Raw genomic sequence first — 14,466 nt, 5'->3', positions numbered from 1 at the left:
AGGGTATAAATAGCCGCGTCCAGGGCGGGCGCGGCGCCGCCGCCTCGGCCAAGGGAGGGCCGGGCACGGCCCGGGGCCGGAGCGGAGCCCTCCCGGCGGGCAGGGCCGGGGAGCGGAGCCGTGCGGGGCCGCCGCCGCCGCGCGTGTTCGCGGAAACGCCTTTGATCCATTTCCAAGAACTTTCCAGGAACGCGGGGCGGGCGCTGCCAATGGGCACCGCGGCCGCTCCCGCCGCATGCGCGGGGCCCGCCCGGGGCGGAGCGCGGGGCCGGCGGTGCCCACCCGCCCTGCCCGGGCCGGGGCGAGCTACCGGGACCGCTGCCTTTCAGTTATTCCCATCCGTTTGTCGTTTCTCCCCACTCATATATTTGTAGGTTTTTGGTGTAATTGTATGTCCTCCCCCCCGGCCGGCGGTGCCTCTCCGTGTCGCAGCAGCACCGGTGCAGCGGGTGCTGAATGAGGGGCAGGTCGTGGGGCTGGAGGGGCAAACAAGGGCAGTTTTCCAGTGAGACGTGGTCCAGGGGAGCAGGGTGGTGTGGTGCAAGCTCTGCTAGTCGAGGCAGCGAAAGTGTCGTTGTCGCACCGCACGGGTTGTCTCATGTTCTTGATCACCTGGGAATCCCCCTGTGAATCAGGATTTCAGCTCGGTAGAGTCGCCTGGAAAAGGTTACGGCACCACCATGTTACCGTGCAGATCGCTGTCTGCTAAAATTGGGTGAGCCAGGAGGAAATATTACAGTTGCTTTTAGGGTTATTGAAGCTTTTATTTTTAAACACTTTATAACAAAAGCTTGGTCATTCTTTTCCTGCCACGAGTTGCCGCCTCTTCACATGTCAGAGATAAGAGAGAATGAGTGGTGTGTCTGCCACCTCCATTGGAGTAGACTGAATACTTAAAAGTATTAATAATCATTGCGCCGTTCAGAACCGCAATGGATGGGGCCGCGAGCAGGGGGGAGGGCAGGATGCTGATAAGGGTAGGGCTAGAAGGGTGTTCCACAGGCATCAGCCAGAGAGCAGGCAGGCTGTGTTCGGCTCCTGACTCAGCCTTTCATCCCTGCTGTCTCCCCTGGCAGCTGCTCAGCCTCCTGCATTGCTCCCATCCGCTTTCTGGACTGCATCAGGGACTGCAGTAATGAGTGCTGATACTAATACCGGCCGGGGAGAGGGGTGCTGAGGGACATCTAAGTATCCAGGGGGATGGGAATGTCATCATGCAGGCACTCCTTGACCAATTTGCTTCTAAGCCTAAACCAGACTTGAGCTCACGCTCATCAGAGCATGTGTAAATTCATAGGAGAGGCGAGGGCAGAGCGGAGGAATTTCAGTCCTCACCGTTTCTGTGCACAGCAAGTGCAACAGTCAGACGACCATCCAAAGGCTCACCCCTGTAGCTGCGGCTCAGGGTTGCAGGGGGACACCTGCCTGCATGTGCCCCTTCACCTCTAAATGCCGGGCTGTTGAAGCCTCCTGTTGGCGGTGGTGCAGCAGCGCGATGGATTGAACAGATGTACGCCAGAGAGGTGGGAGCGGCTGCCGCCTCCTGCAAACCGCAGTTAACCTGCGCGTTCGCTTGGGGTTTATTTCGTCGTCACCCTCGGAGGGGCTGACGCTGCGATCGCGGCTGTGCTGTGCCCGCAGGAGCGCTGCAGCCCGGCATGGGCAGCGAGGGGCTGTCTGCGTGCGTTTTTGCTTAGAATTGGGCTCCATCTAGTGATCCTCTTCAGAGGAGGCTTTGCGTGCAGGCTCGGTGCCGCTGGCTGAGCAGCCATTTGTACCTCCGGAGCAGGGAAGCCGCGCTTAGAGCTGTGCAGTGCAAACATCCCCTGCAGAAGGGGGGCTCTGTCGGCAGCTTTGTCGCTGCTCTGTGGAGGCAGCGGGTGCTCAGGTCCTGCAGGACCCTGAGAGATGAGCATTGAATCCAAGTGTGTGTGAGCATCAATTAAAGGAGCTTGCTTTTGCGCTGGAAACTTCTTTAGGGGCCCACCTTAAAAAAGGAAAAAATGTTCAGGCTAATGCCTGGGCTGTTTTATCTATAAAATTAGTGATTGGTTTTAAATCAGAAGCAGTCAGTGATGCTTCATCACTCTACCTCGTTGGCACTCCTCGTGTACACGGTAATGCCCCAGGAAGGAAACAGCACAGTGTGCCCGATCTGCCAGTGCCCCAGGCCTTGCACTGCCAAGATAAATTGCTGCCACTCCTCCAATAGTTGTTTAAACCCAGTTTATACTGATATAAATGGCTTTCCAGAGCTCAGTGTTGAAGAATTAGGACATTAAAGAGGCAGTAGCAAGAAATATCGAATAATATCCTTGAGTGCTAGGCTTTAGTTATGAAAGGTACCAAAGAAAGCTCACAATAAAATCACAGGAGTAAGAAAATCCAGAAATCATGAGCCAGTTAGTCCCTCAGGAAAAGTTCACCAACACAACAGCACCATCTGCTGCTAAATGTGTGTTTGGTAACACCCACTGAGGGTGAGTTACAGCTTCCACTGTGCAGTTGGACATATAATCTTGAGGAGTTGGCATAAATGAAAAGTGACATCCAGAATCATAGCTCTTAAGAGGGGTCTCTGTGCCTGGGGGCTGGATTTACCTTCACCATAAGCTTGAAGGACTGAACCCCTTTGGTTACTGCGTGGTCCTTCCCCTGTGCTGTAAGGTAAGGAACAGCATGGGACTGACCAAACATTAGCAATAACAAGCATCTGTTCCTGGTTTAGATGGGCCATCTTGTTATTTGAGTAGGGCACACCAATTTCTGTAATTAAGAACAGGCACAAGGGTGCTTGATTCAAATGCTGTTTTTCTGCAAAAACTGTATTCCTAAGTGGCCTGGAAGGCCATCCTGGGACTTCCAGGCAGTGCTGCCATACCCATTAGTTGCAGGATCTCTTTCAATGAAAGACAGAGATTCACTTCTTTTGCTCCACTGCAGCATAAAATGAAGTGCCATCTCCTGTGGACAGATTAGAAGATTTTTTATGTTTTTGATTTATGATCCTTCTGTGAAAAAACATGTCTTTTTTTTCCCTCTCTGCTGAAAGGGAAACATCCAAGTGGTATCTCTCTGACTCCCCCATCAATAAGCTGTGTCCTAAAGCTCCTTCTCTGCTCTAAGTTTCTTAGTGTAGGAGCAGGGATGGAGCCTCCCAAAATTTTCTCCATGACCAGGACAAGGTATCTGTAATAAGGTGTCTGAGTCCAGGGCTATAAAAACAGCTGTTCTACCCACTTCTGTACTTCTGTAGGAAAATACCTGCTATGTGCTGACAGGAAGAAGTAATCTTGAGGAATGAAGTCAGGTATTAGGAGAGGCTCTCCAGAATGAGAGACTGGTGTTCTTGAGACTTCCCTCTGCTTCACTGGCAGCTGGTTCATAGCCAGAATTTTGGTTCCTCCTGGAAACCATGTTATAATCCCAGGTCAGGACAGAGAGTGTTGAAAATAAAAGAGAAGTTGTTCTAGCAATAAAGCATCAATAAAGATCACTGCCTATGAAAGAGCTTTATAAACCCAGTTTTACCTCAGCCCTGAGAGAAAAGATCCAGGCTGTTTGCTGATGAGCTTTCCTAGTTTGGTCTTTTTTTTTTTTTTGTTTCCTTTTTGACAGTCTGAGACAGACACCCCCAGAGCAGAGCTGAAAGACAGGCGAAAAAAACATGCATCTAGTTTCTGATTCAGACCACTGGGTACATGACAGGCTAAACTAAAGATCCTACAAGAAGCTTCTTTTCTTCTCTTTCACATCAAAATACTGCGCTGCAGAGCTGCTCTTTCCTTCTTTTAATATCACAGATGCAGTTTCTCTAGAACTTCCTGGGGGATTTAATAAGGTTGTTGCAACCGCCCAACCAGACAAAGCCGTGTCCTCACTTCAACCTGGCAATACAGAGGATTTTCTCTATGGTGACATCTATATAATGCACCCCAGAGTGTGGATTTCTCATAACAGCAGAAAAAATATATAGCAGAAAAATTATATAGCTGTTACCCAAGAGGAAGCAATGTTTCAGAAAAAACAAGTCACGAGTTTTCAGCTGGTGGTGATAATTTCTTTATTGTAGCTGATGGGATTTCCATGAGATGTTGCTACCAAAGGGCTGACCTTCATGCAAATCACTTTTGTGTATAGCTAAACAGATACCTGTAGCATTCAGGTAAGTATCACTCTTCAAAATATGCCACCCCTCAGACACATTTGATGACATCAGCTTTCCTAGCTCTCCGATGAGAGCAAACTCAATCATTTCATTTTTGTTAAGAAATGAGACATTTGAAAGTCTGAAATGTCTTTGATCCCAGTTATTAAATTGCTACAGCATGGCAAACAGGCAGTGAAAATACCCAATGGAATAGCCAAAATTAACCTCCTGTGTTTAAACACTAGTGCTGTCCATCTGTAAAGCAGGTATCTGTGGTACTCAAGACATGAAAAAATCAGGGACAATATATCCAAACTGCATGCTGGCTAAAATATAAAGCTTTTCTAAGTTAAGCCACTGGTTAGAGAAAAGGAGCTGCTGCCTCAAAGCTTATTGCAAGAGCAGGACCTTATTGTTTTCTCCTATAAGCTATTTTTTATTTTGGGACAAGCCCAGCATAGCTGAGCTACCAAATTCTCTCTTGAAATTAAGTTGTTTTGTGTTGTTGCTGTTGGGGACTTCTGGTAAAAATAGGATTAATGTTTAATTTACAGTTTTAGGGATTTTTGTGAAGATGAAAGAACTTTTGCTGTAGTGGGCTCTTAGCCTGTAGTAGTACCGGTTTGTGTTTTTTGTAGCTTCAAAAAGCAAACATCAATAAATAAATAAAAAGTCTGTTTGAATGAAAAATGTCCCCCGGCTCAGTGAGCTGCAATGGGCCTGTCAGTGTGTCCTCCCCCAGCATCTCCAGAGGGTGCTAATGCAGCTCCACCTGCCAGGAGCACAAAGAGAAGCTGCAGGATCCAGAGAGTAATTCCCAGGGAGATTTAAAACTGGCATTTGAAAACAGACATTGTGGGAAATCCTCCTGGAGCCAGACAGGGGAGAACTGCAGCCAAGGTGACCACACTGTGCTTGCTCACCCCTGGGATGTCAGAGGTGCTGGGTGTGCCTGGATCCAGCAGGCTTGTCCTTCCCTGAAGCTTGCCAGAGAAATTATAAAACCTTAAGCAGCTTAAGAGAAGGATATTGTACAGATGAATGTTCTCAGCTCTGTACAAGCCACACATGGATTGCAAAGGTTGGGATTTTCCTTCAGAGGGGGTACCCAGCACAGGTATGCAGGTACAGTACCTGAGACACCACACAGGTCACTACAGCAGAGCTGTTTTTTGCTTTGTGGTCATCCTTGTCTACAGTGAGGCTGTTTGATATTTGGGCTGCAGCTGGAAAAGCCTTTTTTGGAGTTTATGGTGGATGCATTTAGCAGAGGGTTGGTCTCAGGCCGTAGTAACCATGATTCACACTGGGTTTTTAAGGTGTTTGCCCTGTTTAAACTTAGTACAGGTTGCTGGTAAAACAGTGAACTTTTCTAAGGGCAGATATAGATAATATCAAGTGGTGAAGCCAAACAAGCTTTCCATCCCAGTAAGATACCCAGTGACTTGAATAATGTGTTTTGTATCCTCCCATTTAATTTTCCTCAGCAGGGGACTGTTGGTGACAGACGTGTAGAACCAACTAACTTCACGCATCCTGTCTCATTCCCTCATCTTTCCTCCTTTCTTTCCACACAAAGCTTATTCTTGTAATAGTTCGAAAGAGTCACAATTTCTTAATGAAATTCCTTACTTCTGACACACTCTGTAAAAAATAGCAACCCTTCAAGTAGACATCTGCTTGGAATTTTTGCAGTGTTTAATATTTCCCAGAATAGGGCCATAAATCATCTTCTGCCAGCTTCAATGTGCCAGCCGTTGTAATTCCTGCTTGCTTTGGGGAGCCATAGGCTTCAGGGTCAGAGTTACATGGAAAGATCAAAATTGGGGCTGGGAGATCGGTGTGAGTGAATTTATTTCTCAAATTACAAAATGCAGGAGAGAGCGGAGAGATTTAGAAGTTTTCTGAAGGGCCTGACCCCCTGCAACTGTGCACTGGGGAGAGAAATGTAGTTACCTGTTGCAAAGAGAAGGAAATTACCATCCAGGACTAATAGAACAGAAAATACAGGCAGGAGCCACGGGAAGGAAAAGCAGAGCAAGCTGCTGACTGCAGAACAGTGTTATTGAAGGTTTGCAACCTGGGAGCTCAGTTATGTATCCATTTCTCTGAGACTGCCACAGTGGGAGGTGATGCGAAGCCTAAGAAGGCTGGAAGCCAAACCTGAAAAGAAAAGGTTGGAAATAGCTGTTTTCCTCAGGGATTTGATTAGCCCAGAATAGGTGAACTGAATCAGGGGACCAGGCCCTCCAGCAGCTGAACTGCAGAAAGCCTGGAAGGGAAACCTGAGGCGGAATAGCGGTAGCATCACATCACATGGTGATGCACTGCAGATCCGCATCCTGCTAAGTTGAACTACTTTTTATTCCTTGGAGAAAGGGCTCATTAGCCCTTTTAATTATTTTCCTTACCGCTAGAACTCCAGATGCCATTATGTTATGTAAAATGACAAATGTATTTTTAACTTGTAAAGCATGTGAACTTTTAAGTTCCTTCCAGTGATACGAACACAGCTCCATTTCAATGCGTGACTCATCTTCACATGTAGGGGAAAAAAACCTCAGCGTTTCACATCCTTGTAACCACACGCCGTGCACCGGCGATGAGCGACAGTTGCTGTGGGAACCACCACTTTTAAATGTCCTGACTGTGCCCCCGAAAGTGCCAAGAAATACTGACCGCGTGGAATTTACTGGGAGCATTTAGTGACAGAAGCCTTTCAGCTGAAGGATCATTGCCCGGGATCGCGTCTCAGTGCTTTGTTCACAGCAACAGCCCGTTTCAAGCAGGGTTTGGAGCGAACGCGGTGATCCTTCCCCAAGGATCCATCGGGGCAGGGCCGGCGGTGCCACCGCGCGGGCGCGCTGCGGCACCAGCCCGGAGCCGCCGCGGCTCCAGCCCGCCCTCCTCCCCCTCCGGCAGGGCCGTTTACCCCAGTACATTAATACCGTGATTAAAATCACCTTAAAATCGCGGCGGGAGCTGCTCCGCACCCCCGCGGGGAACCTGCAGCCGCGCATGAGGCAGCTGCCGCTCCCCGCTCAGGCCCCGCGGGCCCGGCACGGCCCAGCCCGGCCGGGGCGAACCGGGGGGCTCGGGGCGGCCCTGGGGGCTCGGTCCGGGCCGGTGCCGCCGCCCGCGGCTCGGGCGGGAAGGCGGCGCGCACCTGGCCGGGGCGGCGGGGCGGGCCCAGGCAGAGCCCGCCTTCCCCGCGCCGCTCCGGGAAGCCTCGGCTGGGGCCGCGCCGCCACAGCAGGTAAATCGTCCCCCGTGGCGGAGCTCCCCCCGCTCGGGTCCCCGCCGCCGTCACCCCCCGCCCCGCTCTCCTCGCTTCGCCTCAGGGCTCTCCCCCCTCGGTGAGGGGGCTGCGGGAGCGGCCCCGCTGCTCGTGGCTCAGTGTTAACGGGGCTCCCGGCCCCGGGACCCGCCCGGGGGCTCCCCCTCGGGGACCCAGCGGGGCCCGCACGGCTGTGGGAGCAGCACCATTGCAACCCCAGCTTTTGGGTGGTTTGGTGGCCCCTCAGCCGTGGGCCGCCTGCCCCTCGCTCTGTGGGCCCAGGCAGCTGAGGCGCTGTCCCAGGGTTCGATGCCTGCCCAGGCAGTGCCGCTCTGGGGTTTGATTCAGGTGCTCGTGGTTCTCTTGCGTAATTTGGGAGTGTCAGGGGAAAGCAGGGGACCGTTGTGGGGATTTCTACACAAAACATTGAGACAACAAGTTGTTGATGCAGATTTATAAGCTTAAGCTCCGTTCTGTTGTACAGAGCTTAGCTAACATTTTAGTCCAAGGCTTAGCAGTTGCTCAATTTTGGTTGCAGTAAAAGCAGTGATTTATAAGTGCAGACTGATGCCAAAGCGTGCTTTCCTGAGGTGAGCCTCCACTCTTGGTCTAGCACCTGGTCATCTTGTTAAAAAAAGAAGAGAGAAAAGTGGTGAGGTGGGAGAACGTTAGTTGACCTCAGTTACTAACACCTGTTTACATTTTTACTCAGGACTAAATGGCGAGCAAATGGACTGTTTGATCGCTTGAGAGGAGGGACTCTGCTGAGGATACCCGACAGAGTCCCTGTGGGGTATCTCTGTCGTCCCAGACTCTTCCCTGATATGGAACAAAGTGAAGGTGAACAGGAATCCCAGCCAGAGAGTCACGTGGAGAGCAAGAGCAGCGTGAAGTCCTTGCCCGGGGGACCGGCCCATGTCAAACTAGAGATTAAAAAACATGCGGTTACGGATGACTACAAACTCTCCAAACGTGTGCTGGGGTTAGGAATCAATGGCAAAGTACTGGAGTGTTTCAACAAGCAGACAGGCCAGAAATGTGCTTTGAAGGTATGTGCATTTTGTCTTTTTTTTCCTTATTTCTAGTGTGGAGGCCAGAGTTCACTCCCAGAGTCTTGTAAAAGCTGCTTGTTCTGTTGCTTCACAAAGAGCGGTGGGTGTAGAACCTGAATATGTGGAGAGTTGCTATTGCAACACTGTAGTCCAAACTTGAGTCTTTTCCAGAATATTCTGTGTGAGTTTCCAGAATAATGTTATCGGCTGTGACATTCTCGTGTTCCTACTTAAAAGACAAAAAAGCGGGGGAGAGAACAGTGTCTTGGTATGTTCTGGGAGAAAACTTGCTAGATTTTGAATGAACATGTTATGCAATACTCATGAAGGAAACTATTTTGGATCTTGTGCAATGAATAGGCCTTAACTGAGAAATATTTAAATGTTCATTGATCTTCAGTCTTTCCTCCCTTTGAAGACTTTTCTTAAGGAGCATTTCGAGCTGTTTATTTATTCTCCTATTTTATTTTCGCAATCCATTTACAGAAGGATGTTTCCTGGGAAAGCACTGATTACACCAGTATGGCAAATGAGTTTAGCAGATATTTATGGTGATAAGTACCACTTAAATAAATGGAGCAATAACCATTCATTAGAGAACATAAAGCTTGCTTGCCTTTTGTTCTGCAGCTTTTAAACTTGAAGATTTCCCTGATGCTTTTAAACCACATCATTAGGGAAAAAGTAGCCTAAATGAGAACCTGGATGGTTCAGTATGAGAAGACTAAAACCAGCTGAAGTAATTGCCATGGGAATTACTTAAGGATGTTTCAGATGCCTTGCTGGTGTTAATCTGGTTGGTTGGGATGTCTAGGAGGCTTTCAGGTATCCTTCCTTTGCTTAAAACTCACACTCCACGTGTGCTGGGAGCAGGACAGATCTACCAGTGGTGAATTGGAAGGTCTGCCAGGGTCTGGAAAGGGTCTTTTCCAAGAGAAGTGCTGTCCCCAACAAAGCCTTTGCATGTCCATAGAACAGGCTGGAAATATCTGGTAGCTTTGGGTATCGAAAAGATTTGTAACAGAGGAACTAGAAAAGCTTATAATACAGTAACATTTGGATTAATTCCCATGTTTCCAACACTCTCATGTACTTTATGACACTCCTTTGTATTGGCTTCACGTAGCTGACTCACTGAAGTTTATCATGGGGAAACTGGAGGTTTTGACAAACATGGAATACTGGAGGTTTGTGCAACTCTGAGGTGATCCATTAATCAGATCCTTCTGCAGTGCTATCAACATTAATTTCTATACTTAGCATAGTGTGATGAAGGATAATAGTTAATCCTGAAGCTGATCTGCTGTTTCTGAAGAGTTCAGCAGCTTTATTGCTGATTAGAGATCATTCATACTTCAAAGGGTTTGCAGTCATAAGGGCTGGAAGCATTTTAAAACAGAAGTTGCCATTCCAGAGCACAATCCCGTGGCAACAAATATGTTCCAGAGCAAACTTCGTATCTCTTGAATCAAATAGGAAATATATTCCTATGGACACTAGCATCTGTAAAATACTCTTTTACTTCAGCCCTCAGACTTGAGGAGAGGGAGAGTTAAAATTGCTGTGCCCTGATAGAATGTCTTCTGCTTGATGGGGAGAGGAACCTGTGGTGGAGTCTCTAATACCTGTTTCTTTTTAGCACTGATTGAGTTGGCTGATTTCTTTTCAGAACTTCTAAAATATATTAAGGACCAAAGTACCACCTCCCCTTCCCCAGTCATTACATGGCACTAGTGACTAATGCATCACTGAAATGACCCTGTACAGTGTTTGTCATCCTCTCTCCAGCCCAGCTGTGGAATGTGTACACTTTTCTTCTGGAAGGGACAGAACTGTGACAGAAATATTAAGATGTTTATGAGCTCTGTAGGGATTTTCAATGGCAGATAATGGTTTGCTGCTTGCATGTGTGTATTTCTCATCATTGAGGGTTTAATTGCTGAATAAAAAGGTAAACATGCAATTAAGTAAAACTGCAGCCCAGAGAGGATCTGCTGTTCTGTCCAAAGATGGTCTAATGAGAAGATTACCCAACAAGGAGGCATAAAAACTGTGCTTGCTTAATTGACAAAGAACATCTTTTCCTTGCCCTGGAGGATGAAAATATTCAGAGGAAGTTTTTCCATTGTTTCTTGTGAAACCTGGACTCAGTCACACAAGTCCCAGACTTGCTCCAGATGAGACTCAGGGCAGTCTCATCCAGTCAAAGCAGTTATGGAAAAGGGACAAGAAACTTGGAGAAAAAAAATGTTCAGAAAGAGCTTCAGAGCAGAATTCTCTGTGCAGGGACAGCAGGCCCTTGCCACTGCTCATTCTTCTCGGGTGTGATGGTGGGGTTATCATTCATGTACAGGAATAGAAAGTGGAGGCTGGTGAAGCTGTCACTGAACAAACCCACCTGGTACGACAGGTAAAGAGAAATGGAGAGATGGAATTGCAAGTTGAACAGAAAAATAAGGGATGCTGGATGGACTTTTTTCTGGAGGTTGCTTGTGCATTATCCATTGAGATCTGTGTATATTTGAGGACAAACACTTCAGGTGTGAGTGTGCTCACAGTACCCTGCTCCTGGGAAGGGATGAACATGGCTCCTGCTGCTGAAGTGTAATAGGCTGTTCCCCTTCACACCAAACTTGCCCATTAAGGCAGCTCCTGACTGGGCAGATGGCACTGCTTCCTGCCTGCAGGTTTGCTTTTAAATGGGAACAGAGCCAGCACAGCCAGGATCTGGACAGAAATTACTCAATGGAAGGAATTTTAACAGAGGTACTCAAGAGGAAAGGGCTCAGGCAGGCAAAAATATTCATCCCCAGAGCCCTGTGTCAGTCAAGCACCACATCCTGTAATTGGGAGGTCCCTGTTGTCAACGTTAGTCCATGTCCATAATTGCAGCTAGTTAGAATTTCCCTAATCATTGTAGAGTGGAAAAACACAAGACATCCTCTCAGAGATACTGCAGGGCTTCGGTAATTTTCCTAAAGTACTGTGTGGCTGGTTTACTCTGCTTGGCATTGTGATTTGCTACCCAGTTTTACAATGTGCTGTCAGCTTTGTCTCTGTCAAATTGAAATGCCACACACATTGCTGCCCTGCTCCAAAAAATCTCATCTGGTTACTCACTTAGACACATAATGACATTTTGGCTGAACAGCACTGTTTCCAAATAGTGAGAACACAGGGATTTAGAAAAGTAGAAGCATAAACAAAACTGCTGTACAGGACTGTGGCCTTCTAGAAAGCAACTGTGTTTTGGTCTCTGTCTCCCTTACAAATAGAAAACCTTCTCAGATCTCTTTCCACAGCTCATCCAGAAATAGCAGTCAAGTGAAGTCTAGTCACTCCTCTATTTTTATCTCCTCTTTGCCAGCCTGCCCCCTTCTGTTCATTCTGCCTTTTGGGGCTAAAATTTAACCTCCACTTCTTTAACAGTGACATCAGCCCTGAGTGTTCTCTGCTGGTTTTTGCACTCCTCACTGTTTTTAGGGAGAGGAGGAGACCAAAATAGCTGACTACCTGTGAGGATAAATGTGAACTCCTGGGACTTGCCTTCCATTAAAAAAGCCCCACCAACCTACAGTTCCTTGTTCTTTCTTTCCTTCTCCCTCACTTCTTTTTCTTTTTTGGCACAAATTCCTGCTAAGTGGTGTCAAAATAGTATTTCAGTGCATTTGATGATCTACTTGGTTTTTTGTGAAATGTGGTAGAAAGGGCTCAGAGCTGGGATGAGGAACAGAGAGCTAGAGAGCCTTTTGTGGGGTATTGGGACTTCTCTGCATCTGCAGCTTCAGGAATTTGGTGGATGTTTCAGGATGTAAAACAGTGTTACCATTGCCATACTGTTCATCTTCAGTAAACAGATGGTGCTTCTTTCCAGGAGAAAAAGAAGGACAAGTCAGACATAGCAGGGAAACAAAGACCCTTGGAACTTCAGGGAAGCAAAGTACCTTGGTTGTGAGTGCATGGGTACTTGTGGTGGGAATAACTCCTGGATGACAGGGTAGCAATGGGAAAGCACTTCTCCCTTAAGCACTGTGTGCTGCAGGTGCCTTCCAGTCACCTGAGACTCCTCATGGAATAGTTTAGGTTGGAAAAGGCCTTAAAGATCATTAAATCCAACTGTTACCCCAGCACTGCCAAGTCCACCACTGCCCCGTGTCCCCACGTGCCACATGTGCACACAGGCCTTGTCCTCTGGAATAAACAGGGAGTTAAACCATCACCTGCCTCATGGAAAATGTGTTGTGCTGCAAAGTGCCAACAGAAAAGTGTGTGTGACCTGCTGATTTGAAGGCAAATAGGCAAAGCCCAAATGTTAAATACAGCAAAAAGCAAACACAAAACTGACCACGCTCCTTGCCTCTTAGGTTTAAAGAGTGTTTGGTGAATGATAAAATGATAATTGTAGAGTAGGAGGCTCTGCTGTTACCTGTAACACTATTAGCATAACTTTCTTCTCAGAACCAAGGAAAGCAGGTAATGGAGAACAACATTTTGCCAAACAAGTCCTTCCTGGAATGGTTCTTGGGACTTACACAAAGGACTATATAGGGAATGTTGTTTTGCCTTCCACAGTGGAGTCACTGTGGGCAAAGACAGGCACTCTGCCTCAACTCAATTTAGTCTTGAGCTATGTTTCTGCCTTTCACTCAGTTGTAATGCTTCTGATTACATTAAATAATTCCACATGACAAAAGCTAATAGTGGGATAGTCTGGTTTCAGTTAGTGTGCCCTGAAGCCAGGTCATGATTGCTCACAGACAGCAGACTGTACAGTCCAACGTATCTGTTTTGCAAGTTATCTAAAAAACTGGTGCTTGTAAAATACCCTGTTTGCTGCCTGAAATAAGATGATGCTGAAGGAAAATGATGCAGCAGCGGAGAAGGGAATGCATACAGTGAAAGTGAAGGTTATTTTAGGCTGATGACTGTAGAACAGGAAATGTTAAGTCTTCTTAGATGCTATAGATTGCAGTCTTAGAGAAGAAGAAAATTATGCCAGATTAGAGATGAAACATTTCAACATTTTTGGAATAAGGAAGAATAATATTGTGCTAAGCTTTGAACTGTGTTGAGAATTTGGGGAACCCAGTTTAATGCAAGGTTTTGTGCAGGGTGAAGGAGCTCTTCCTTTACTGGAATGATTGCATGTTTCTGGAGGAAATGAGCACTTTCTAGTGAAGTATTTTGTAGTTCCCTCTTACCTGCCATGTTTCCTGCAGCCTGTTTATACTGGTTTATCCCATCCTACAGTAAATTCAGTGTCAGTAACACGGCTTAGTGTGAGTAATAAAGTCAGGGGGCTGTGTGCTGTAGATCAAAGCTGGATACAGACAGAGTAGAATGAAGATGAGTTCAGAAGAGTTCTAGTTAAATGGCAGCCCTGGGTGTGGAGGAGTGCCTAAAATATGGAATAGCATGAGACTGGTCCTTGAATTTTATCCTTCAGTGCCAATCTTGGTAACTATTACGTAAATATGCATAAAATGCCTAAAATAACTTCCAGTCGATTAAAAAGTGGGTCGTTTCTACTGCTACAAGAATTGTTTTTAAACCAGTGAGTCATTCAAGACCAGAGTCTTCAAGCACTTTGTATTTATTGGGGCCAGACTGGCACCTTTCAAAGTGTCAGTTGGACTAGTTAACTTAAAAAAAAAATGGACTTTATTGGTTTACTTGGAAAATCTGACATTCTTGACTGGTCTTCCCTTTATCTGAAATACAGCAAATAATTTAAAAAATAAAAAGATGGGCTTGGTCTGAAATAACGAAGGCACATGTAACAAATTTTTACTTGTTTCAGTGGCAGTTCATTAAGCCTAAAAAGTGCAAACAGAAAGGCAAATGCTATGAGCCACTAAGTCATCTTGAAAAAGCAAAACTATTTTGATGCTGCTTTGCACCTTCTGTGCTCTCCCCCAGTCTATCAGCAAGCTGGCACAAGTTCCACCCTGACTTGTGCAGCAAAGCTAACCTTGGGAGGATCAAGG

The 14,466-nt window shown here is 46.9% G+C and overlaps 1 protein-coding gene across 7 annotated transcripts in view; it reads left to right on the top strand.

Annotated features, from left to right (window-relative positions):
• MAPKAPK3 (mitogen-activated protein kinase-activated protein kinase 3) overlaps window positions 1–14,466 on the top strand; it is a 124,660-nt gene that overhangs the window by 68,320 nt on the left and 41,874 nt on the right. The window contains exons 1-2 of one of the 7 annotated variants that reach the window (XM_027640793.1): window positions 316–370; window positions 8,140–8,476. In XM_027640793.1, the coding sequence (XP_027496594.1) occupies window positions 8,252–8,476 (225 nt within the window). In that variant the 5' untranslated portion in view covers window positions 316–370; window positions 8,140–8,251. Of the gene's footprint in view, window positions 1–315; window positions 371–391; window positions 716–2,054; window positions 2,668–7,329; window positions 7,407–7,704; window positions 8,018–8,139; window positions 8,477–14,466 lie in introns of those variants that run through there. The other 6 variants (XM_027640789.1, XM_027640790.1, XM_027640794.1 and 3 more) reach the window with 6 other exon arrangements.

This window comes from Corapipo altera, unplaced genomic scaffold (assembly GCF_003945725.1).
Source record: "Corapipo altera isolate COAL_440 unplaced genomic scaffold, ASM394572v1 55, whole genome shotgun sequence".
In the NCBI taxonomy this organism is placed as follows: domain Eukaryota; kingdom Metazoa; phylum Chordata; class Aves; order Passeriformes; family Pipridae; genus Corapipo; species Corapipo altera.
The sequence above is the reverse complement of the archived record's forward strand: the minus strand, read 5'-3'. Positions and strand labels throughout refer to the sequence as shown.